Source organism: Trifolium pratense, linkage group LG3, assembly GCF_020283565.1.
Source record: "Trifolium pratense cultivar HEN17-A07 linkage group LG3, ARS_RC_1.1, whole genome shotgun sequence".
NCBI classification, from domain to species: Eukaryota; Viridiplantae; Streptophyta; class Magnoliopsida; order Fabales; family Fabaceae; genus Trifolium; species Trifolium pratense.
In genome coordinates this window covers 37,311,795-37,337,388 of record NC_060061.1, presented here as the reverse complement: position 1 = coordinate 37,337,388, position 25,594 = coordinate 37,311,795, and the positions used below count along the sequence as shown (strand labels likewise).

The 25,594-nt window shown below is 33.7% G+C and overlaps 3 protein-coding genes and 1 pseudogene across 4 annotated transcripts; 2 read left to right on the top strand and 2 right to left on the bottom strand.

The window, feature by feature from the left end:
* Window positions 1-1,806: 1,806 nt before the first annotated feature.
* LOC123915694 (argininosuccinate lyase, chloroplastic) lies at window positions 1,807-5,131 on the bottom strand. Its single transcript, XM_045966898.1, has 6 exons — window positions 4,725-5,131; window positions 4,253-4,633; window positions 3,644-3,792; window positions 3,241-3,532; window positions 2,940-3,104; window positions 1,807-2,546 (listed from the first exon to the last, which is right to left on the bottom strand). The coding sequence occupies exons 1-6, from the start codon at window positions 5,031-5,033 to the stop codon at window positions 2,298-2,300; spliced, it is 1,545 nt and encodes a 514-aa protein (XP_045822854.1). The 5' UTR covers window positions 5,034-5,131; the 3' UTR covers window positions 1,807-2,297.
* A 1,622-nt stretch (window positions 5,132-6,753) lies between these two features.
* On the top strand, window positions 6,754-9,490 carry LOC123919060 (annotated as a pseudogene).
* Window positions 9,491-11,316: 1,826 nt separating this feature from the next.
* On the top strand, window positions 11,317-14,267 carry LOC123915044 (protein NETWORKED 2A-like; the record flags this gene model as incomplete). The annotated part of the gene is made up of 2 exons (XM_045966199.1): window positions 11,317-13,014; window positions 13,320-14,267. Coding segments are annotated over 2 exons (2,646 nt in total), but the record flags the coding sequence as incomplete, so codon positions are not given.
* Window positions 14,268-14,459: 192 nt separating this feature from the next.
* Window positions 14,460-21,490, bottom strand: LOC123913998 (mucin-17-like). 2 transcript variants are annotated; one of them, XM_045964952.1, is made up of 8 exons: window positions 21,324-21,490; window positions 21,104-21,237; window positions 20,824-21,019; window positions 19,610-19,696; window positions 18,705-19,091; window positions 17,010-17,211; window positions 15,284-16,362; window positions 14,460-15,169 (listed from the first exon to the last, which is right to left on the bottom strand). In XM_045964952.1, the coding sequence occupies exons 2-8, from the start codon at window positions 21,166-21,168 to the stop codon at window positions 14,744-14,746; spliced, it is 2,442 nt and encodes an 813-aa protein (XP_045820908.1). In that variant the 5' UTR covers window positions 21,169-21,237; window positions 21,324-21,490; the 3' UTR covers window positions 14,460-14,743. The 2 variants fall into 2 exon arrangements, with proteins under 2 accessions (XP_045820908.1, XP_045820909.1); XM_045964953.1 differs by having other exon boundaries at window positions 15,359-16,362; window positions 21,324-21,460.
* Between the last annotated feature and the right edge of the window lie 4,104 nt (window positions 21,491-25,594).

The following is a 25,594-nucleotide window of genomic DNA, read 5'->3' as shown; positions in this document are numbered from 1 at the left end:
TCACAACCATTATGTGAATTACATTTTTATTACTGAAAAAACTATAGTCTCTAATTTAATTCGCATAATGGTTGTGATATTCTATTTTGCTTAAAGAATAAAAAGACATTTTTTGCCTCTCACAACAATGCATCCACATTGTTGCACTCTGTGGGGATTAGCAAGGATATCAGGATTTGTATCATGGAAATCAAGTTTGACATCAAGATTTTTTCTTTCAATTTTGACACAACAGTATACAGTATACTATGCAGCATATATTACAAAAATTAATTAAGTTTTGAAACTGTAACAATTATTTAAGAAATATAATGTTTTAAATTATGAAACAGATATAAATTTAGATGACTCATAACAAAAATTGACATTAAGCAATTTCTTATGTTAATTAGGTCCAGATAGTTAATTTTATTCACCAAAGGCTAAGCACCTACTTTGACGAATTTGTAGAGGGTGTTTACTGTTTACCAACACGGACTCGACTACAAGAGAGACGTGTGGAAAGTGGACTGTCCAGAGGCATGCCCAGTTTGTGAGCTTGAGACTGAACATGATTGGCACTTTCTTTTTGCTTGTAATGACAGTATTTGTGCATGGACAGCAGCTGGTCTGGATGTTGTTATATTGCCTCGGTTACAGATGTTTCACACTGTGAAGGAAGTGATTTTGGATGTATGCAGCGAGGATAGAGATGTTGCGGGTAAGATGGCATTTTTGGTATGGTCGCTATGGAAAAATCGAAACAACTGTGTATGGAATAACACTAAAGAAACGGGACAGCAGATTGGTATCAAAACTGTTTGTATGTGGAGAGACTGGCAGGTAGTGCAAACTGTGAGCATAGCAGGTCCTGTGCGAGAATAACAACACAACAATGGCGTAAACCGGATTTGGGATGGTTGAAGTGTGCAATGTGGACGCCAGTTTACATAACAGATTGAGCAAGACAAGCGCGGGGTGGTGTGTCCGAGACTTCATGGGTCATTTTGTGGTAGCTGGAACATCATGGAAGCATGGCAACCTCTCTGTCATTGAAGAGGAAGCTGAAGCTTTGATAGCAGCCATTCAAGAAATTGCAAACAGAGGATTCACAAATGTTGTGTTTGAAACAGATTCCAAAAACGTAGTCGACTCAATTAATCAAAATCGTGTTGGAGTGTCTGAATTTAGCTCTTTAATTTCCAAAATCAAATGTTTGTTGTCTTTGCATTCAAGCTTTAAGGTGAATCTCATTAAGCGGCAAGGAAATATGGTTGCCCGTTGCCCACACACTTGCTCGGGCCGCCATTTCTTGGCCTAGTCGCTATTTGTTTGATATATTACCTACTTATATTGAACCCCTTTTGAGTAATGATATGAATTGAATTTGCTTGTATATAAAAAAAAAAAAATAGACTACATTTTTGTAAAAAATCCAAATTTATACTTTCCATCATTTTAAATTTAGGCTTCAAAACAAAAGGTGAAAATAAAAAAAGATGTCTAGTTTTCCTCCTTAATCTTATGCTTTTCTTATAGCTAATAAATAATAACTAATCACAAATAAAATATAACTACAATGCTACTTTAATGCATGTTGTGGCCTAATGAAATTTATTTTTCGATGCACTAAATATGAAAAGAGCTCTTAATCGAGATTCAAATTTTAGTTTTACGTTTTATGGAAGACTAATCCCTTCTGTTAAAATCGACTCCCGTTGGTAAGAGAGTAGTTAACCCCTGTTGGGTCCTTCTTTCCACTCTCCAAGTCACTTAGGATACATGTTATTCAGCTGTGTCAGTTGCTCTAGTTGAAAATAGTTATAAAAAAAAAAAAAAATTGAATTCCCTCGAAACATTACATTATCTCAAAAGATTCCTTCATTGTAATACACTCTTAAAATGCAGGCTGGTCTAAGGGCCTCCTTTATATCAAAGAAAATGAAAAATGTGTTGATAACTACCATATTAATTAATGCTATTTAAGTTTTTTCATTGAACATTTCGCCACCAAACAGTACTTTGTTTCATTAAAAGCTACATAAATTCTTACTGCATGATGAAATTATCGTCATTGTCCAGCAGCTCATGATGCAAGAAGCTGGTGACTTCATGGCATGCAAGCTTCTTGAGATTCTGAAACTACCCATTCAGTAACCCTGAATAATTTTTGGATTGATAACCCTGACTAAACTTCATACAGTGACAAATATTCACTAACCTCGTCCTATTCAAATATGCAGAAGGATCTATGGTAAGCACAAGTTTATTATTCCAAGTCTTGAGAAACTGATCCCTAGTGACAGCTACAATAATCTTCACTTAATTTCAAGCTTTTTTATCCAATAATCAAGTTGGTCGGCAACACAAGCAGATCCGGTCGAACCATAAGAAATAAATTTCTGGATCGCATTTTCAACCCCAAGAAATTCATACACATCCTTCTCAAAGACTGGATTAATACTTCTCAGCTCATCAAGACTCAAGTCCAGCAGTTGGCAGTTCTTCGACGTACACAAGGCAACAGACTTTCCAGCTATATCATGAGATGTTCTAAACGGCACTCCCTGAATGTCGGGAAAAAGAAGAATAAAAAAACAGGTAAGAATCAGTGGCATATTTGTGGAATAGGAAGAAAAGTGAACACGTAATTAAACTCAAATAACTCCAAAATTTGTATAAAACTATTTCCTTCATTCAAATGGTTCTAGGGATACTGTAAAAAAAAAATGGTTGTAGGGAATCATAGGGGAAGCGTGTTTGATTTAATTTTCTTGTAAGTATGAAAGATAGAATTGTGAGGGCAGCCGGTATTGGGTCACATTGACAGGGATTCAAGATTGGTTCAAATCTGAACTTGGAGTGACATGAAGCTTGATGTTTGCCATGCTTTCACTTCATATCAATTTTTATTACAAACAGAATGCTTACTGAGAGAAGGCTAAATCAACGTAACTTACCTTCTTAACAAGATAATCAGCAAGTGTTGTTGCATCAAGATAACCAGCAGGTAAAGCCCTTTGTATTCTTTCCCGATTGAAAGTAATGTTCATTGCAAACTCTGATGAGACCTCAAGCATCCCCAAAATAGTTCTAACACTGTCGAACACTGGTTCTTTGTCTTCCTACTTACAACAAAAAGCAACCTTATTTAATGAATATCAAATAAATAGTGCTTAAACAAAACAAATGAATACAAGAAATGCACAAAAAAATCCAAGGCAACAAACGTTAAACTTTATGCTTAGTTTATCTAACTACCTGCAAATCGCGATTGTAAGCATGTGGAAGTCCTTTGCACAATGTGAGAAGAGAGACCAAACCCCCTATTATTCTGGCAGATTTACCACGAACAAGTTCCATTGGATCAGGATTCTTTTTCTGGGGCATTATACTGCTTCCCGTTGAAACAGAGTCGCTTGGGGTGATAAATCCAAATTCCTCTGAAGCCCACAACACCCATTCTTCACCAAGTCGAGAAAGGTGCACTGCTGTGATGGCATTCGCAGAGAGAAACTCCAGTAGAAAATCTCGGTCAGAAACTGCATCGATACTATTCAATATGACAACACATAATCAGTTATCCGGGAAAAAAAGGATCAACATTAATCATATGCCAGGTACAACTACACGATCAATTTCAAATCAGTAAAAAGTAAGATACCTATTCCTCATCGGAGCTGTAAATCCCAATGCATCTGATGTCATGAATCGATCAATGGGAAGCCCTGTACCGGCCAATGCACAAGCCCCTAGAGGGCAAAAATTCAGCCTAGCTCTACAATCTATTAAACGACCAGCATCACGCTCAATCTGCAAGACGGTACAATTAACCCAAATGAGCTCAAAAACTATTCCCCAAACCTAAACTGCTTAGTCTACAAGTGAATAAACAAATTGGAAAGTATATACTTCTTTTACAGCAAGTCAACAACAATGATGTTAGGATTTGACTCATCTAAACTACACAATTAACTTTACACGACAAAATAGGAAATCTCAACGGCAGCTGATGTTACATACACATGAATAACAAACCAATGATGTGTTAGAACATCAACATATGATTTTCTCATCAACGGTTGAGAATACTTATTTTACCCCGCAGAATGAACTGTTCACTTCAAAGAAGTTAAATCCATAATGTTAAAAATGTGTTTTCAATAAATGTTTCCATGAATCACATGTAGCAAATCAATGTTTCCATTAAAATAACTCAAACTTTGCAATACAACAAATTCGGATGAAACATCAATTAAATTTCGGAGCAAACCTCTTCAACATAGGCAAGTATAAGGTGCTGCAATAAAACCGGCTGCGCGCGCTGCAAATGAGTATAACCAGGAACAATAAGACCCTGATTCTTCAAAGCCAACTTAAGTAACGAAACTTGAAGTTGCTTAATACTCCCAACAATCTTATCAATAGCATCGCGACACCAAAGTCTTAAATCAGTAACAACTTGATCATTTCTACTACGCGAAGTATGCAACTTCTTAGCAGGTTCACCAATCAAATCAGTAAGTGAAGCTTCAATATTCATATGAACATCCTCTCTATCAGCTCTCCAATTAAACTCACCATTCTCAATCCTTTTCTCAATTTCTCTCAATCCATCGATAATCGAATCCCTATCGCTAGTCGTAATCAAACCCTAAAAAAACACAATTTTTCATAACATTCAGAAATTCAGAAATTGATTACAAAAAGCATGCAATAAATAAAATGAGTAAAGTTAAAATTACTTGATGAGCGAGCATGGATGCATGTGCTATGCTTCCAGTAATGTCATGTTTGTATAACTGTTTATCGTAAGAGACGGATTCGGTGAATCGTTCGACGGCGTCGGTGACGCCTTCTTCGAATCTTCCACCCCAGAGTTTGGCTTCTTTGGGTTTTGCATTATCAGTGTTGGTTTGGGCTTGCATTCGGGTTTTGATGAATTTGCGATGAGGGAATGTGGAGGATCGAGTTGTGGAAAGGGAACCGGAGGAGTAGCGGCGGAGTGGTGACGCTAAAGTGAAGGTTGAAGAGAGAGTAGCAGAGAACACCATGACAAAAATTTGAGGGTTTTTCTCGCAGCGTAAGTAAGTGCGCTCTGAGTGTGTATCAGTGTATGTCACCTTCTTTGGCTAAATAAGGGCAGCTTTTTGAAAAAATGGATTTTTTTTTGTATTTTTAAAAATGGATTTTGAGTTCTTCATTTGATGGAGTTCACTAATCATCTAAAATCTATTTTTTAAAAATTATTATACTAAATTGTTTTAGTTCATTCAATGAAAGTTGATCGTTTTTGATCGTTTAAAAATTAGGAGATTAGATAGAACAATTTTTGTGGTACCCTGTTTGATTTAAAACTAGTTACGAGACTTGACAAATTAGGTAGCGAGGGAAATGACAAAAACAAGATTTTTTTTGTTCTTCACTGAACCACGAAACAACTTTTTGTCTACAATACAACTATAAAAAAATACAAAAATATCTATTTTATTTTCGAATATAAAAATATTATCGTCCTACATCTCTCCGGTATAGTTTTGTTCTGTATTATCTTGTTCTGTTAAGTACTATTCTATCCGGTTCTTACTATTTTACGAATTAAAAGTACCCTTAAAGTACCGTTTGACCCAACTTTTTTTAGGTGTAGAAGCTATTTTAATCATAAAATTAGAAATAATAGCTTACATTTTTTTTTAAAAAAAAAGTTAAAAGTTTTTTATTTTATTATTATAATAATAGTGTTAAAAGATATGTTTGATAATATATTATAATTGTTTTTTAAAATAGAAGTTATTTTTTTTCTTAATAAAGCTTTTAAAAATTGTTATTTCGCCTAGCTTCTTACGTCTAAGAAAAAAGAAGAGGAAGAAAAGTAAGGTCAAACGGTACCAGTATATTTATAGATTGATAAAAGTTGATCTATTTGTTAAGAGGTTCACTAATATCTTGAAATATTTGTAGATGAGTTGGGTTGTTAGTACAAATTTAACTAGTTGATCCTGGACTTGTTCAAAAAAACTAGTTGATCCTGAGTTTATTTTCAGCTGATTGCATATAAATTATTCTCTGCAATTATGTTCAGAAAATACATTTGACTTACTTAAAAAAAATAGATTTTGTTAATCAACATTCTAAATAAACTTAGGAAATAAAATGACTTAACATTTTTTTTACTTAGGGAATTAACAATTTAATCATTAAATGTATAAAATTAAAAGAAAACAAAAGAAAAAAGAGTTTAGTAATAAAAAGTGTTTTAGATTTGATTTTTTTCCTACAATGTTGGCAAATGTTCATCACGATCAAATCTAGTGACTTGTTTTGGATTTGAATCTTATTTTCATCGAAAAATTAACAAATTAACAACATTCTTATCAAAAACAAATTAACAACATTACTATTACTTTAACTGTTTCAAAAAAAAAAAAGTAAAACAATTAGGAAATTCTGACTTGCCGCGTCAAATAAAAACCCATTGCCACATAATCAATCGTTTATGTGATCTGTTAATATACTATATTTATTTAATCACACGCATCATCACAAAAGGCTACACAAATCAAACGGTTACCCACACGCCACGTATGATTACGAATAAATCTAACTGCATCTGAAAACTGATTCCAAATTGAATATACTCGCGCTCTCCCTTTCACATCACATTACATCGTTCCGTGTGATAAAAGCTAATTAGGGTTTCGATTCCATTCTTCTCATACAAACCTTCAAAAACACACACACACACATTCGATTTCTACAAGGTAGCATCATTTATCTATGTTTTTCTGTTCCTTTTTCTTAAATATCAACTTGTTTCAGCTTTCAATTTCTGCTTCAAATCGTTGTTTCTGCTCACAAATCATCGGAATTCATATTTTATTTGTTAAATTGGATAATCAAATTAAGCATATGTGTTTGGATATCATTGGATTCAATCGAGGATTCTTTAGTTACTAATATTATCATATAATAATTTATATTTTTATTGATATTAATATTAATATTTGCGTATTTTATTTGATATTATTAGCTATTTCAAGGTTTTTTAATTTTCTTTGTCTTTGAATTTTTCATTATGTGGATATTCTAGCATGTTGCATTTGATTCTCTTTGGTTCCGGTTTCTATGAAAATTTGTGTCTATGTTCTGTTTTGTGTATATACAATTTTTAGCAGATGTTTATTTTAGGATTTTACGGTTTCTATGACATGGCATGTAATATCAATCTATTTTTGTGGTAGAAACTTGGATAAATCATCAAAGAAGTGAAGAACAAAACTATGTCTTATAAAAAATGAACTGTAATTTCTCTTGTAATTGAAATCTAGTACTAACTTTTAGTTGTCGGCAACATCGTCAATTTTTAGTATATTAAGATTTGAGTTGGGTTGCCCTTGATTTGTATTTGATGACTAATTTGTTTATATAGGTTCGCGTAACGAGAGATTACTGCTCGTTTAAGAAGAGCTTGTGTTAATATTTACTCAATACGGCGTGAGTGAATGGATGTGGCCTTTTCCTATTTTTCGTGGTGGTGGTGGAGCGAAAAATATCAAAAACAAAAAATCTAAGACCGGTATTATAAAATCTTCAGCCGATTCTGTTATGAGGGAATTGGATGTTTTGAGATTTCCTTCTGTTAAAGAGGAATTTGTGGCTTCATCTTCAAGAAGGGTGAAGCAAAAATGGTATAGTAGGGAGGAGACGAAAATCCATAAGGAATGTGATTTTGTTATCGTTCCGTCTGATGTTGAATGTGTTTCTGACACTGAATCTATTGATTCTGATTGGTCTATTGGCTGGTTGGAGCCTCACGGAATCGGATTCTCTAGTCATGATGATGATGATGATGAAAGTCGCGAAACAGATAACAATTTTGCTGTGCTTGTTCCGTGTTATGGATGCAACTATGGTGGCATGTTGGAAGAGAATCGTAAAAACAATTTGCTAAGCAATGTTGGGTACTTTTCAGATGGTAAGAGAAGTTTTGTTATCATCTATGAGAGTTTGCTTTGATCTATTGTCAATTGGATATTTACGCATTAGTATTTTCTAATAAAGAGGCCATTAGAAATTATAAATGTTATGGTATGAACTAGTTCAGAATTAACATTTCTGTCACATATGGTATGGTATGAACTAGTTCAGAATTAACATTTCTATTAAAGAGGCCATTAAAAATTAGCTCAATAAACATTCTCTATCACATTTAAGTTAGATGCATTTATGAACATTTCCAAGTGTGCTGCTGTGATGTTATATGGTACTGAATATTGAGCGGTAATACACCAACAGCAGAGTAAACCGATGCAAGAAAAGGTAGGACATTAGATTAGAAATACACTCGTTAGAAAGAAAATGGAGGAGCTTCTGTAGTAGTGAAGGGTGATAAAATTGGGTAAGAATCCATTCTGTTTAACAAACGGAGAGGATCTCTACTCGATAAAATCTCATCTTTGGTGGTTTGGACAAGCGTGAAGTAGACATATAGATGCACATGTAAAAAGAGTAAACAAAATGGAGGATAGTCTTGTAGTTAGAGGTAAAAGGAGACCAAAGAAAACTATAGGCTAAACTAAATTATCAACATAGAATAAGAAATGAATGTGCGGATGTAATGTCACTGTTTTGAAACATTTTTATAACTTAATTCGGGTCGTGATTAAGCTTATTTGTCTATAAATTGTAACTCAAGATGAAACTGTACTATTACGCACGATCTGGGCATATTTTTCTTCTCGTACCATGCCAACTTCAGTGTAATCCTTGAGCACGAACCAGTTGCATGTTTACATTTGCCATGCATAAATGAAAAACGACTGGCGAATTGTGATGATGATATGTGATGTTAATGTTTGCTTGGTTTTGCGATATATAATTCACAACAAAAATATGCACATTGCAATTTACTTAGTGCTTTTCATGTTCTTTTCTTCTGTGGCTAAAATGTTAATGTGTGTGGTTCCTTTGTTGTCTGCAGAGAGCAAGAAATATGTGGAAAATTGGATATCTTCGCTTCGTAATACCTAATGCAAAAAAAAAACTTCAAGTTATGTTTCTGCAGTATAGAGGTGCCTCTGCAACTGTTTCTTTCTTTGTTGTTTTTAGCTATAAACAATTGTACACTCCAAACATAGGGGGAAAAAACTGCTGTACTGCAATGTGATGACTTAACATTGAGTTTAGCTTAATCCAAATCCTATAAGGAGGTTAGCTGGTCATTAATTAATAAAGCAATTGTGTTGCTTTAGTTCTTTCTGTCTGAGAATTATGAACTACTTCTGCTCTGATCTCAACATTGGGGAATCAAAAAATTGAAAAAAGAAGGAAAAAGATATGGATCAAGATGAATACATGTTCATTTGAGTGAACTTGCAATTCTCCTTTGTAATTATATATGTACATATGAAATTTGCATGTCAAACCATGCACTTAGATTTGTATATGATTGTATATTATATTACCAAAAAAATTGTATATAAATAAATATAAAATGTGCATACTTCTCTTCTCTTCTCTACTATTTTTTTTTTTGAAGCATACTATTCTTTTTTTTTTTGTTGATAATTGTTCTCTATTATACTGTGAATTTGCATCGTTCCTTAAGAAATCAAACCACAAAAGTTTTTTTTATGTACTAAAGAAAGATAACTGCATTTTATTCATAATAATAAAAAAGTGATGTAGGTGCGCCATAAAAAATATGAGATTCAATTAAGCTATGGTTAACTAATTACACATCTAATGAGAATCCAATCCAATATTTTAGAAAAGAAAATTAGCGTAAACCGGCGGTGAAAATAAAAAATAAAAATAAAACATTTTTAACTTAGTGTTATTTACAAAAACTTTACATCATCTTGTTTCTTCCAATATAAATGAACAGAACTTCCACATTGTGAATTGTTATTGTACATTATATAAGCATCCAATAATCACAATTTCACAAACATGAAGGAAGAAAAGATGGTCACCAACCTTAGTGTGTGTTAAAATCAGTTTTTTCATGTTTACATTTTTATAAGAGATAGAGAAAAAGCAATTTTTTGGTCTAGCAGTTTAGTTACTAAAAATTCCAATTTAAAAGTGAGTAAGTGAAGTGTCCAAGGTTCGAATCCCGACTCTTGCACAATATATGTAATGTCCCTACCAACTGAGTTAAGCTCACAGTGACACCAATTGTTTACATTTTAATAATTAAATTAAAAATAAAGTTTTAATGTAAAATATATATATATATATATATATATATATATATATATATATTTTGGCATAAAGTAAATTATTAATCACTAATATAATCCAAACATGCAATTTATAAATTTTTGACGGTTGTGTGTAATACCCCAAAAAATTTCTAACAAAAAGTCCTCCAAATTTTTTTGGTTCTCAAAGGATCTAATGCAACAAACACCTATGATTGTGGCGAACAGGCGAAGTATCCTCCTCTTCATATCTACCCCACAAGAAACCATTTTGTCACCAACATTTTTCAACAAGATTTTTTAACCACCATATCATTAAAATTACAGCTCTTTCTTCATTGACCAACATTTTGTTTGCTTTTGTTTGTTATCTTTGTCACCTTGTTGGTTTGAATTATCTTCATATATAATCAAGGTTTTACCTTAATGGCTTGAATGTGTTTGATTATTATAATTGTATTGTAACATAAAATAAAGATGTTGGGAAGAGCAGCAACCAATGCATATTCATGGTGGTGGGCTAGCCATGTTAGGACAAAACAATCAAAATGGTTGGAACAAAGCCTCCATGGTATGTCTTTTACTACACAACAATTTCATCATGGTTTCATTTTTTATCTATGTATTGCTAAGGTTGTAAAATTTTAATCCATTATCATTAATTCCATCAAAACAATTAAACAAATGTATTTTTTTGCCATTACTTTTATTTTATCAAATAGAAGGTCATTCATAGGTTAATCAATAAAATACTAATATAATTTATTAATTTTTATCGTTTTCTTACTATACATAAATTTGTATCAAAATGATCTAAATAACAAGCAAGAATGTATGCAGGATAACCATATAATGCATAATGTAGTCTATAGGTTTCATTTGGTGCAAAATTCCCACTTTCCTTTGCAGTGTCAAAATATCATGCATTCGCCGCAGTCAGAGAACTCGGCTGTTGGATTAAGACCGAATGCTTATATTTCGACTTCACAAATCATATTTCAAATACAAACTCAATGGCCGAAATCTAATGACTGTAGTGACTGCATGGTATTTTGAATGCGTCTAATCCAAATCTAAAGGTCCAAAGTTATTAATCAATCATTTTCTTTGGAAGAAAACTCAATGCAATTGACATGCAAACAAATGCTTAACAGATATGGAGGAGATAGTGGCCGAGACCCTCAAAATAATTGACAACAGTGGGGACTCGTTTGCCCAAAGGGCAGAAATGTACTACAGGAAGAGACCAGAACTCATAAATTTTGTGGAAGAAGCCTTTAGAGCATTTAGAGCACTAGCAGAGAAATATGATCATCTATCAAAGGAGCTACAAAGTGCGAACCGAACAATTGCCACTGCTTTCCCCGAACAAGTCCGTTACAGAATAGATGAGGATGAAGATGAAGAAAGTTTCCCTGAAACTAATTCATCAATTCCAAACCCTAATAACCAAACAGAAAATCAAGGCAACATTCCTAAACCTCCGAGTATCCCGAAGAAACATAATCGAACTCCATCTATGTTGCTCTCAAAAAAAGCAACACATAGGAGAAGTGGCAGTGCTGCAAAATCTTTTTCAAATTCAATAGTTCTAAGTTCCGGTTTGAGCAAGGTTGAAGCATTAGCCGAAATAGACAAACTTCAGAAAGATATTTTGGCATTGCAGACTGAAAAAGAGTTTGTAAGGAGCTTGTATGAAAATTCATATGAAAAGTATTGGGAAATTGAAGACAAAATTACAGGAATGCAAAAAAGAGTTTGCAGTTTGCAAGATGAGTTTAGTATTAGTACAGTTATTGAAGATAATGATGCAAGAGCTTTAATGGCAGCCACGGCGTTAAATTCATGTAAAGAAACCCTAGATAAGTTGAAAGAGGTTCAAGTACAATCATCCGAGGAAGCTAAAGAAGCATTCCAAAAGTTTAAGGAAGCTCATCACAAATTTGAAAACCTTAGAAGTAACTTGGTTTCCAAGCAAACAAATCAGCGAGATGAGGAAACAGATTCAAAAAGTAAAGATGAAGAAGAGATAGAACTTAGCTTGGAAGAAAATATGCACGTGCATGATGACTTAGCGTCGTTGCAAGAGAGGATTAAGGAAAAGCTTGAGGAAGGTTCGGGAGATTCGCTTACGATGACAGAAATTGCAGAGATGATTGATGAGCTTGTAAGTAAGGTTGTTAGTTTGGAAACGGCGGTTACTTCTCAGAATTCATTGGTAAAGAGACTGAAATCAGAAGCTGATGAACTTCAAACAAATATACAAAGTTTAGAAGCGGACAAGGAAATTCTTATTGAAGATTCAGAAAATAGTTGCAAGAGGATGAAAGAATTGGAAGAGGAGTTGAAGAGAGTTAAAGCTCTCAACAAAAGTGTCGAAATGCAAGATAAGAATCTCCAAACAAACATTCATGAAGCTAGTTTTAATCTTGAACATCTTTCAGGAAGATTGAAAAATGTGAAGCTAGATGAGGAAGGGGATAATTTGGTCCTTTCCAATTCCGAGAATACAGTTTTTTTTGATGGAAAACTAAGTGAGAATTTTGAAAAACATGATGATAAGTCTAGTTTGAAGGAAAATATTGATTTTAGGACTGAAGTGACGCCGGAGCTAACACAACAGGATAAGGTTGAATCACTTGATGTTGAAACTGGGGAGGAAAAAGATCAAACTAACTTGAATCAGATGTTTGTAAGTGGATCAGATGACAGAGAAAAAATTATGTTGGACGAGTACACGTCGGTTTTAAAGAACTATAACGATGTAAATGACAAGCTCAACGATACGGAGAACAAAAATCGGAACAGCATTTTCGAATTGGCACTTCAGGTAAATATATTTCCTTGTTATTAACTTCATTTTTAACAATGTAAAGTCAAATTATAAGATTCTTACGTTTAACAAATCAGATATATAGATATTCTTTTAGAATGATTATTTATAATAATAACTTCAAAACTTATCATGTTATATACAATGCAATTTCATAACAAATTTAGTAAAAATTTGTATAGTAATCTTATTAAAGTAAACAAAGTTTCACATATTTTTGAAGTTGGTTTTTAGTCGACACAAAACTATTAACTAACTCTTAACAAACTATTAGCTAATTTTATCTCCAATAATATATGCAGGTGAGGGAATTGAAGGATGTAGTTGCCACTAAGGATGAAGAGATAAACATTTTACAAAGGAAGCTTACCTTTAAAGAAAGAAATCCGGATGAAAGTCCTCGTACCACTTTAAATGAGGAAGCGCCTCTTGAAAACGCCTCTTCAGATATAGGTAGCACTTCTTTTGGAAACACGGGAAATAATGACACAAGGACAAGATTAATTTTGGTGAGAGAAAAACAAAGTTACAAGAACCGTTCCCTTTCACCTCTAGAAAAGAAATTCCGTTCTGAAATCGATGATTTGCTCGAGGAGAATTTAGAGTTCTGGTTGAGGTTCAGCACTTCAGTTCATCAGATTCAAAAGTTCCAAGAATCTTTAGAGGACTTAAAAGCAGAACTAAGAATAATAAAGCATAATAACCTTGTGTCAGAAAACAAGATGTCATCCAAAGCTATAAAATCAGAAATAAAGCCAATATTTAGACATTTGAGAGAAATAAGAACCGAGTTATCATTATGGCTAGAACACAATGAAGTGTTGCAAGATGAGTTACTAGCTAGACATCCATCATTATGCAGCTTACAAGATGAAATAGCAAGTGCGGCGAATCCAGATTCATCGTCGAGCAACGGTGAACTTAGTGAGCATCAGGCTGCAAAGTTTCAAGGTGAAGTTCTCAACATGAAACAAGAAAGCAACAAGGTTTCTAGCGAACTGGAAGAAGGTTTGAGTTATGTAAAAGAACTTAAAATTGAAGTTGAGAAAATACTCGACGAATTGAGTCAAACAATGGGAGATAACAATAATGATATGAAACAATCCACAAGCCGCGCTAAATTACCTTTAAAGTCTTTCTTATTTGGAATCAGGTTAAAGAAGCAAAAACAATCAATGTTTGCATGTGTCACTCCAACATTACAGAAACAATACAGTGATCTAGAAGAAGCTGATGATGCCCCAATATAGTTTGATTCCGAATTTGATTTTTTTTTCTTCTTTTGAAAATTTAGTTAAGTCATCCTTCAACTAGTGAGAATGTATTGGTAAACAAACCTTTCCTATGTGTAAAGCATGTCAGCATTTTCATGCGTGTATGTACTTAATCAGAAACTATACAAGATTATATCTTGATTTAAAAGAATTCATGAAATATGCATGTGATACACACAAACACACAATTTACCGTTTATCTTTATTTGTCTTTTTTCAACAACAAAAAATTGAATATTTGGGGTTTAGAATTTAGATAATTGAAAAAGACATTTTCCACAAAATCATTTTACATTTTTACCACTCACGTACGCTGTAACAATTTGCAAGATACTAATCCAGAATTCAGAATGAAAAAGAAAGAAATTGCACAATAATTATATGTTTGGCAGTAACATTTGCCCAAAATCCACTAGTTACTATATACCACTACCAGTTTTCAATTTCTACTATCACGGCACTTCCAAACCTTGACGGCATTCACCCTGCTTTGGCAAATTTACGAGTTTCTCGTTCACGTTTTGATGGTTAGAGTTTCCAGTAATAGAAACTGTCTTCTTGTCTTGATTTAGAACTTGACTTTCCTTATTCGAATTGCCATTTCCATTCTCAGTTGCCTTCTTGGGGGTACAATTTGAATTCTTAACACTTCCTTGCTCTTCACACTCTCCTGAATTATGGGACACTGCTTTATGTTCCAAAACTTTCTCACTGGGCATGCTTTTGGCTTTATCTAAATCTAGCCTCATCTTATCCAGTTTGCTATCTACCTTGCCCTGAGTAGTTGATGTCGAAGCTTCCTCTCCTTTCACCTCTTTTGGTGCAGAGCCAGGATCAGAAACTCTTTTTTCCTCTTCTTTTACAGAGGTAACATGTCCCTGTTTAGACAATATATACAAAACAATAAGCAAAGAACTCTACATTTGTGGGGAGACAGTTTTTAATATACAAACTGCATGACGCGAGAAATAGATGAGATACATTGAAAGTACCTTTTGGTCAGAAGGCAAACCAGCAGAAATGGTTGTCTTTGTCAAAGAACTACCAGCAGGCACATTTGAATGAACCTTTTGGTCAGAAGGCAAACCAGCAGAAATGGGTGTCTTTGTCAAAGAACCGCCAGCAGGCACAGTATGTACCACACTTTTCGCTTGAGCAACCTTCAATTGTGGCATAGCATTTGATCGTGAAACAGTTTGTGCTCCAGAATGAACAATGGCAGGTTTTAACTCACAAGCTGGAATTGCATTACTCTTTGAGACTGGATTTTCAGAGGCTAATTTGGGGTTTGCAGGGGAACCACAAGCTTGTTGAGATGGACGCTGAGCTGGTATAGAACTACGAACAGTGGAGACTTGCGTCTGAGTTGGTATAGAACTACGAACAGTGGAGACTTGTGTCTGAGGTGGTACAGAACTGCGCACTGTGGAGACTGGTGTCTGAGGTGGTACAGAACTGCGAACTGTGGAGACTTGCGTCTGAGGTGGTACAGAACTGCGAACTGTGGAGACTTGCGTCTGAGGTGGTACCGAACTGCGAACTGTGGAGACTTGCGTCTGCGGTGGTACAGAACTGCGAACTGTGGAGATTTGCGTCTGCGGTGGTACAGAACTGCGAACTGTGGAGATTTGCGTCTGCGGTGGTACAGAACTGCGAACTGTGGAGATTTTCGCCTGAGGTGGTACCGAACTGCGAACTGTGGAGACTTGCGTCTGAGGTGGTACCGAACTGCGAACTGTGGATGCTTGCGTCTGAGGTGGTACGGAACTGCGAACTGTGGAGACTTGCGTCTGAGGTGGTACGGAACTGCGAACTGTGGAGACTTGCGTCTGAGGTGGTATGGAACTGCGAACTGTGGATACTTGTGTTTGAGGTGGTACGGAACTACGAACTGTGGAGACTTGTGGCTGAGGTGGTACGGAACTGCGAACTGTGGAGACTTGCGTCTGAGGTGGTACAGAACTACGAACAGTGGAGGCTTGAGTCTGAGGTGGTACAGAACTACGAACTGAGGAGACTTGTGTTGTATTACGACTCTGCACTTGATTTTTAATTGATGTGGATGTCCTACCTGCAACCATTTAAGTTATTCAGTTACCCACTAAAGTAATGGTCGTAACAATTTTTCTATTAGATTCTTGAGCCTAACATTGAAACAATGGAGCTATAGACACAACACAATTTCAGAAGATTTATGAGAACATATATAAAAAACCAACCCCGACCCTGACTCCATGTAAAAAAAACCAATCCTCACCCCTGCCCCTCGTCCATATATAAAAAATTATATTAAAATACATTTTTATTATGTTACGGTCAATATAATAAAATCAAATTATTAGAGAATAATCAAATTTAAATTTAAATAAAATAAATGAATAAATATTCCTTTGCCCATGGGGCGGGTTTGGGAGCGATAGAACTTCCCTATCCCACCCCCCAACTATGAATATCAGGGGAAAACTCGCACCCAGTCAAAGTCGGGGTGGGTACCCATGAGTGCAGATCCCGTTGCCATGGCTAGAAAAGACATTAAATATGTCCACAATCATCAACTACAGCCATCACATCATAAGGTTAACCTAAGACTCGGTTGATAGTGAGAGACTTAAAGTAAACAAGAGTAAAAGGAAACGATAAACAAATACAACTAGCAAATTCTAGAATTAGATTAATATGACAATAAATTTAAATAAAGAAAATTCAAATGACAATTACCAGGATCAGTCATTCCAGGAGCAGTTAACTTTTTGAATGGCATATCAAGAGCTAAATTTAAGGAGTGGCGAGTTGCCAACTGTTCAGCAGTATACTGCGTGTTGGTGGTCACGGGCGTGTTGGTGGTCACGGGGGTTACTGGATTGGTCACAGTGGCACTTGAATTGGTACTGCCGTCTTTCTTTCGTAAAGTGCTCCACCTCTGCAAGTATTTGGATAGACCATGACAATGTGTAGTATTAATAGTCAATTAACAATAAAAGTGAATGGAAACAAAACAATTGGTACAAAAAGATGTACTTGCAAGTGTTATTGACTAAACCCAAAACAAATATTCCTTTTACTGTGACCTAAACCATCATTTGTTACACATTACACATCTTATAAATATCAGAAGAGAGCAAGTGCATGTAAAACTCCGTTGCCGGGATTTGAACCCGGGAGAACTGGGTGATACCCAGACATCCTGACCTGACTAGATGACAACGGTGTAAAACAAATTTAGTGCCATCAATCATCAGATTCCAGTAAAATATAATATTTAGAGAAAGACAAGCACTGTGCATGCATTAACACATACTTGTTTTTCAACTGATGATTTTTCTTTTGTCCTTTTAGAATAGAGAAAGAGATAACAATAACACTGTACAGATGTACACTAAGTCAGCCTCAACAGGCACAACTACAATAGCTGCACAAGCTAAAGTAAATTCTACCAACAATAGATCTGGCTGGTATAGATCTGGCTGGTATAGATCTGCCAAGTCTGTCATGTTAGAAGAGAAATATACATAATAAGACAGCTTATTAGTGTCCTAAAGTTAACAAAGCAACCCATCTATAGGAAACCATGGATTGTAACCTCCTATCAATATTTAACTTTAAATAACGTCCCAGGATTATCTATCTTATTAATCAGCATGATAACATAAACCAGAATGAATTTTGATGGTTAACAAATTGACTATTTTAAAAGTATCAACCACAAAGAGAATGAGCATTCAATTATTTAACTATCTGTTTTGAATTAAAGGGAAAACCAAACTGGTAGCCAAATGTAATGGAAAGTGTAGTGTACATATAATGAATCTCGGCGACATTCTAGGCTAAAGATTAAATAAACTATATATGGTTATTAACGCAGATGTGACGATCTTTATAGTTCATCATTCTAATTGCCAAAGGATACTGCTATAGGGTTATGAACTTATGACGACTAAGCAACCAAACACTGCAAAAAGTGATATAAAAGAAAAAAATTGTTACTGGTTTCTAAATAAAGGAGAGATGATTTTGAAAGGAAATGGGATATGACAGAACAATTGGAGTTGCTGCTTTGTGACTAAAAAGTCACTGGCTGACGTCGTGGAATAGACTCTTGTAAATGTAAGGGAAGGCTGAATCCTTCCCTGGATCCCTCATGGCAGAAGCATAAGCTTCGTAGCAACAGGTTACCTCTTTTTATAATTTTTAAGAACTTAAACCCATAAATGTATTTTCTTTTCTTTCTTCACTATCCTGATGTGGATGACTATTCACAATTCACTATCCTGATGGGCATGACTAGCTATTAATCAAAAGGGATGATGATAAACATGTGGCCTTAAATGAAATATACATGTGCATGCTGATAAAAGATATAATCAAAGTGGAGAATGCCACATAATTCACAAACTTTTAGGGTTGAAAATCCACCTGAGATAATTGGTGTGGAGTTCTCTTAATAGAAAAGTGGTCTCCTTTTGCCAAGGTTGCCCAATTCCCTTCACCCCATCTCTGAACAGCAGCACGTAGCTCATTGTCCTCTTCCTCTGACCATCCTTTTCTTTTCCTTTTGGAAGCCATGGTGCCACCATCTGTTCCCTTGGTTTCTAAAGCATCTGTTGAGGATACAGTTGGCAGTGTCTGTCTATTAACAAAAACTGGAAACATAATGCTTGTTTGTTCCATCAAATTAGAGGACAGTGAAATTTCCTTTGGAGTTCTAGATGAACAGCAAACTGGAAAATTTACGGTCAATGGAGCCTCAATTGTTGAGCTACTAGGGGTAGACTCACTTAGCGTACGGGAAGCAATAATCACCTGATGATTAAACAATGCCAAGAAACAAGCTGGTCAAATTTGAATAACAACAAATAGCACAAACAGTATGTTTAAATATTGAAAGCATAACAAATCAACCAACATAAATGGGCTCTATTAAAAACCATATTTTTCAGTAAACCACTAGCAATTCTTTTTTGCTTTTGCTGGTTCTTCAAAAGCATAAAACATTACTAGTCCTATAGCTGTATGGTAAGGCAAGCCACATCAATGTCAGATATTAATCTGATAGAATCCACTTTTTTGCTAGAATTATAATTATAAAGCTTCCCACAATCAGAAAAAAATTGAAAAATTTAAATCTGTGCTTCCAATTTCCTTTAAGGACCTTTTCTATAAATAAGACAAATTTGAGAAATGGCCACGAATACTGTTTGATTTAATAGAAGTCTAATAATATGATAGTCAAATAAGTAAAATGCAACTAGCTAAGTCATGAACACAGTTTTTTAACATATTGAGATAGAATATAATAATTAGTATATTAGTATATTCACCTTCACACATGCTGAGGGCTCTAATGTAGATTCCGCACTTGCAGAAGGAAATGATTCCAGCTCGCAATCTATGTCACTATCATCATCCTGAAAATAGGAATCCAAAAAAGCATAAATAATACAAGAAAGTTCAATACCTATCCAAGAATCTACGGAACAAAAATTCAATAAAAAAAAAAAAAAACAAGACAACAGATGATTGCACAAACCTAATTGTAAATGGGAATGGCAATAGGAAGAGTAGTGAAGGCAATACATTTAAAAGGATGGTTGTGACTAAAATAATAATATACAGAATAATGACAATGTTTTTATTTTCAGCATGAGGAAATTCTTTATGTTGCTAATAAAAACTCAACTATTACTCACATGCATTTTGATAGAGAATAAACTGAAAGTAAATTGTGCATAAAAATACAGCCAGTATGAGTGTATGACGCCTCGAGTTTAATGTACTGTGATATTAACTATAACTAATAAGTCATATAGTATGGACTAAAGTCTAATTCATCCCCGCAAAACCGGCTTCTAAGGGGAGGACTGCTCAAGCCTTGTATGCACTACTTACGCTGTATCTCTATATGATGTGAGACTAAACACACGCTGAATGAAGCATGGACACAGACGCAGACACCAGACACAGTCCCCGATAATAATTTGAAAAAGTGACATAATGTAATCATAATAGTTGGTGTCGTGTCCGTGTCCGACACCAACGCGTATCCGACACCAGGACACGCCTAATCCGAGGAGTGCCCGTGCTTCATAGGCTGAATGCTCAAATAAAGGCAGCTAGAAGTTGCCACAACTAAATTGATGGTTTAATAGCTAAAACAAAACTTTCTGTTTTTTTATAACCGGATCTGGATCTAGTTATGGATAAATCATTGATGGTTGCTCTTGCCCCCCCACTAAATTGACTAGTACCATCCCCCCACCCATCTACCGGGAGATATCTCGTGGTAGTGCAAATTTTACCTGGAGATATCTTCCGATAGTGTGTTTTCTAATGTGAGCAATTCAAGGGGGTGAAGAGCAACCATCTAAATCATTTATCCAATTAAAATGAGCAACCCTAGATCCAATGGTAGCCAACACAAACATCAAAAGGTATATGAACTAAAGCGAGGCTAGATCATGAAATACCACTTAAATAAACAGTGTTGTGATTAAACACATCAATCAATACAGAAAAACAAAATAATGTTACAGACCATAGGTTCATCCCCTTCTTCATCCAAATTTTCAGGCAAGTCATATCGATACGCCAAGTGACGCCATAGCATCTGATATTCCCTGGCATTAGAAATACCAGAAGTAGTTTTCTTTACCAATTCATTCCAATCAAACTTTGACTCAGTGTAATGTGTTAATTCCTGAAGCACTGTCAACACAGTCGCTGCATCATACCTGAACAACACGCAAAAATTGATTGAGCAAAATCAATCAAAGAAACAAAAAACGAAGAAATAGATCGATGGATAGAGAAAATACCGTTGTGTGAGAGTAGCAGCGTCGATTTCGGAGAAGGTAAGCTTCTTCGGGTTGTTTTCTAGCATTGGTGATTGTTGATTAATCCCAAATTGATTGAAAATTGAACAATGATTTATGTTGCAAAACCCTAAACCCTGTGATGAGAAAATGAAGAGAGTGAATAAAATGAACGCGAAAAAGATAAATAATAATGTATCGTGTAATTAGTAATTATTATTACTGTGAAATTGATGAAAGTTGATGATGGTGACAGTGAGAGTAAGAGACCGTTGAATTGAAGAAATGTGAAGATCACTCACTCACCCCTCTCTCCTTCGATGTGATTATTTAGGAAGAAGGAAAAGAAAGAAAAATAAAAAATACAGCTATGGATAAAGTTAACCGATTAATTTGTAATGCTTTTTTTTTTATATAGAAAATAACTTGTAGGGTTTAATAAGGTACTCTGTGTTTTTTTTTCTATTGAATTAGAGATTTTTAGTGACTATTATGATATAAAAAGTCTTGAAAATTTTAAAAAAAATTGTGAGATTATATTGAATTGGTGAGATTTTAAAATATTTATTTTAAAAGATTTTTTACGATCAAAATTCTTAACATATAATTTTAATAGATTTCTTAAGATTTCAAAGTATTTTGTGGATTTAAGAGATTCAATAAAAAAAATTAAAATAAAATAAAGAAAGTTACTCCGCTCCTTATAAAGTTTAGTAAAAAATCCACTAACAAAAAAAACATAAAAATAGGAAAAAAAAAATTATGCAATCAAAATTATGGAAGTATACAAAAATTATGAAGAATACAATCCAAATTTTTTTGTAATGAAAAATACTATTAAAAAAAAGGAAGAAGAATAGGAATAAAAACGATAAAATATACATATATCTATAAATTTTATTTCGAGTTTAATGATATATACAATTAGGGTAGTGAACAACTCGATTCAACTAAGAGTATTAAATTTTTATCTTTTCTCCAAAGTGTAGGTTGGTGGTCACAAACTATGATTCGAGGTGATGATCATAAAGCAACTTATATTACCAATCACAAGATCTAGCACTATTGTGTGGAATTTTAGCCAAAATTTTATATTAACAAATTGACTATTTTAAAAGTATTAACCATAAACCTTCCATTATTTAACTATCTGTTTAAAATTCAAGGGAAATCCAAACCGGTGGCCAAATGTAATGAAAAGTGTAGTGCGACATTCTAGGCCAAAGATTAAATAAACTATATATGGTTATTTATTTAATGACTATCTCGGCGACATTCTTTATTGGGGTTTTACCACTAATATCTGGTCCATTGGACCGCTTAATTTGGTTTTGGTTCAGTTTTAGCATCAAGTGGTTATAGCTCTCTCTCAATCGCAGTTGCATAAGATCGAACTGTGGTCCTCCCTACTAAGTTCAGTGTCAATCACTACTGAACCAACTAATTATTGATTATGTTGAATGTTTTAATTAGTAAGATAATATCGGATTAGGAATGAACGCATCTGACGAAAAATTTGTGGTGGCGCCTATTGTGGAAAAGATGGCAGAATTTCACTTTGTGATGTACAAATTTGTCGAAATCTTGTTTTAAATCATAAACTCTATTGATTCGACGTTTTTATGTATGATTTTCGTGTTAAATCAAAGCTAAAATAGTTTTGAGTAAAATTGCAAGTCAAAACGAGTTTACGCGATTTATCTCTCTGTAAAATCGATAAAATTATTTAAACTCGCACGTTTTTACCTACCTTAACGATTCAAAATCTCAATATTTTTTATCAATTGAAAAGCTCAATCTTATCATTTGAACATAAATCCTTTTGACACTCATGAGTATTTTAATAAGGTTCAATATTCGATCTACATTATAGATCAAGTATATCAATTATTCAATTATTGCCATTAAAAAAATAATAAAAAATTATTCAACTATCCTAAAAAAGTGAATTTTTTTCCTATATCAACCGGAAGAGAACAATGTCCCTTATTTTGTGCATGTGTGCAAAACTAAGATAGGAAAAAGAAAAATATACAAACAAATAAATGAAAACGTATGAGAAACGAAACATGTAAGTAATTAAATTTTGATAAAATAATAAAATTTGATGCAATTATTCCAATAGAATAAATTATTTAATAAATAATAAATACATAAATGTAATAGGAGTTTCGTAAAAATAAAAATAACATGGTTAAATGTACCAAAAATAATATCTGGGGTTAAAATTAACAATACAATCACTTTACGTTTCAATATATATAACATTCATTTTTACATAACATGCATGATTCAAAGAGTCATATTAAAAAAAAGAGTGATATTATTGTTTACAAAGATATATTGTGGGTATATAGTTGTTGGTGCTATTTGTTGGGAAAATTGAGACTTTTCAAGACATAATGTATATTTTCAACCAACGTTAACAATTTTTGCTATTTATTTATTTTTTTAATTTTTTTTTTTTGTTATTGAAATGCATGACTATAATTATATTTAATACGTGAGAATGAGAGAAAATCAATTGAGTATGAATTATCTAATATTTAAAATTGATTTTTTAATTTAAAATTAATAACATGTTAATTTTTTTATATTTCTTTAATTAACGTATTAAATAGTGATTTTTTTCCTAATATAAACTTATAAATTATGAGTTTAAATTTAACGATATAGTGTTACCAATTGTGGTTTATTAATGATTTGGGTAATTGGGCAACAACAATAACAACTCGTTTAGTAAAAAAATAAAATAAATAAAAATTATAAAAAAAATCAAAATTGTTATGAATAATAATAAGCCTTAGTTGAAGACTTAGTGGATGTCCATTCTTATCTCTTCCTTGTCCTATAACTCCCATTAGTGAAGTGGACCTTAATTGTCTTTGGTTTTTTACTTCCTTCTATGTATCCTATAAATATGACTCTTGTTATGATGTAAAGACATACATATGAAGATAATAATACAAAGCTTTCTATCTATACTCTCTATATTCTATAGCTATAATAGTTTATTTCTAACACGTTATCAGCACGAAGCTCTAACAACACAAGCTGAGATTGATCTAAAAGGAAGCAAGTTTAGGTGAAAGGTGGAAATCTTCATCTGGTTTTTTGTTGCAGCCTATGCCTGAATTTTTTGGAGCACTAATATACCTTGATAATTATACACATCCTGATATTTTATTTTTTGTCAATTTATTATCAATATATAGTTTTTCACCTATACGAAGATATTGGAACGAAGTCAAGAAAATACTTTGTTACCTTAGAGGTAAAATGTATATAAGTTTATTTTATATAAAATTAGAATTAACAGGTTATGCAGATGCATGTTATTTGTCAGATCCTCATCATGCAGGGTAGATCACAAACATATTACTTGTGGAGGTACAACTATTTCATGAATATCTGTGAAACAAACCATCAAATCATGCAGAACTCTTAGCATTACATGAGGCTAGTCGAGAATATGTTTGGTTGAGGTTCCTAATTCATCACATACCGGAGAATCGAGAAGAATGGTGCTATAATTGCATTCAGCAAGTTCATTCATGTGATAATCTAGTAGGCCTTTTCACAAAGTCACTCCCAAGTAGAATTTTTGAACAACTGATGCAAAAGATTGGTCTTCGTCATCTTAGAGATGGTTGTATGGTTGAGGGGGAGAAATACATATATCATGTAAAGGATGTTGTACTCTTTTTCCTTCACTAGATTTTTTTCCACTAGGTTTTTTCTAGTAAGGTTTTAACGAGGCACATCCTCGATGGACATCCAAGGGGAAGTGTTATGAATAATAAGCCTTGGTGGAAGACTTAGTGGATGTACATCCTTATCTCTTCCTTGTCCTATAACTCCCACTAGTGAAGTGGACCTTAATTGTCTTTGGTCTTTCACTTCCTTCTATGTATCCTATAAATATGACTCTTGTTATGATGTAAAGACATACATATGAAGAGAATAATACAAAGCTTTTCTATCTCTACTCTCTATATTCTATAGCTATAATAGTTTATTTCTAACAAAAATTAAAAAGTCAAATGTAATTGGTTTAAATTTAGTTCAAATACATTTAACTTTAGAGATCGTTTTATTTATATTTTGTTGCGCACAATATTTTTTTTGGTTCCTTATTAAAAAGTCAAATGTAATAATACGAAAAAACTTCAACATATTGTTTAATTGAGACATCTTGCATAATTGTAAGATCAAGATTGTGGACATATTGATACGGTTGTTTTTAATCTCTCTACATTGCACAAACTAAAAAAAAACCTATTAAGAGATATCACCTTATAAGATTTGAGCAAATGGAAAATATCTCCAAATAAGATTTACACAACGAAAAAATATCTCCCAATAAATGAAAGGACATGGAGAAAACTCTATCAACTCAAGGGAATCAAAGAGCAAGGACAAGGATTGTAATGTGGTGGGGAAATATACTCAGGTGCGAGATTGAGACTCTAGCAAGGATTACACAACTAATTC

What these genes read in the sequence shown, in the direction of transcription:
- LOC123913998 (XM_045964952.1), bottom strand. Translation starts at nt 21,168, where the DNA reads ATGCTAGAAAACAACCCGAAGAAGCTTACCTTCTCCGAAATCGACGCT. An exon ending in GCTGCTACTCTCACACAACG is followed by an intron (nt 21,020 to 21,103) that starts GTATTTTCTCTA and finishes CGTGTTGTTCAG; the next exon opens with GTATGATGCAGCGACTGTGT. An exon ending in GTTTGCCTTCTGACCAAAAG is followed by an intron (nt 15,170 to 15,283) that starts GTACTTTCAATG and finishes TTGTCTAAACAG; the next exon opens with GGACATGTTACCTCTGTAAA.
- LOC123915694 (XM_045966898.1), bottom strand. Translation starts at nt 5,033, where the DNA reads ATGGTGTTCTCTGCTACTCTCTCTTCAACCTTCACTTTAGCGTCACCA. An exon ending in TACTTGCCTATGTTGAAGAG is followed by an intron (nt 3,793 to 4,252) that starts GTTTGCTCCGAA and finishes ACCGTCTTGCAG; the next exon opens with ATTGAGCGTGATGCTGGTCG. An exon ending in CTTACAATCGCGATTTGCAG is followed by an intron (nt 3,105 to 3,240) that starts GTAGTTAGATAA and finishes TGTTGTAAGTAG; the next exon opens with GAAGACAAAGAACCAGTGTT.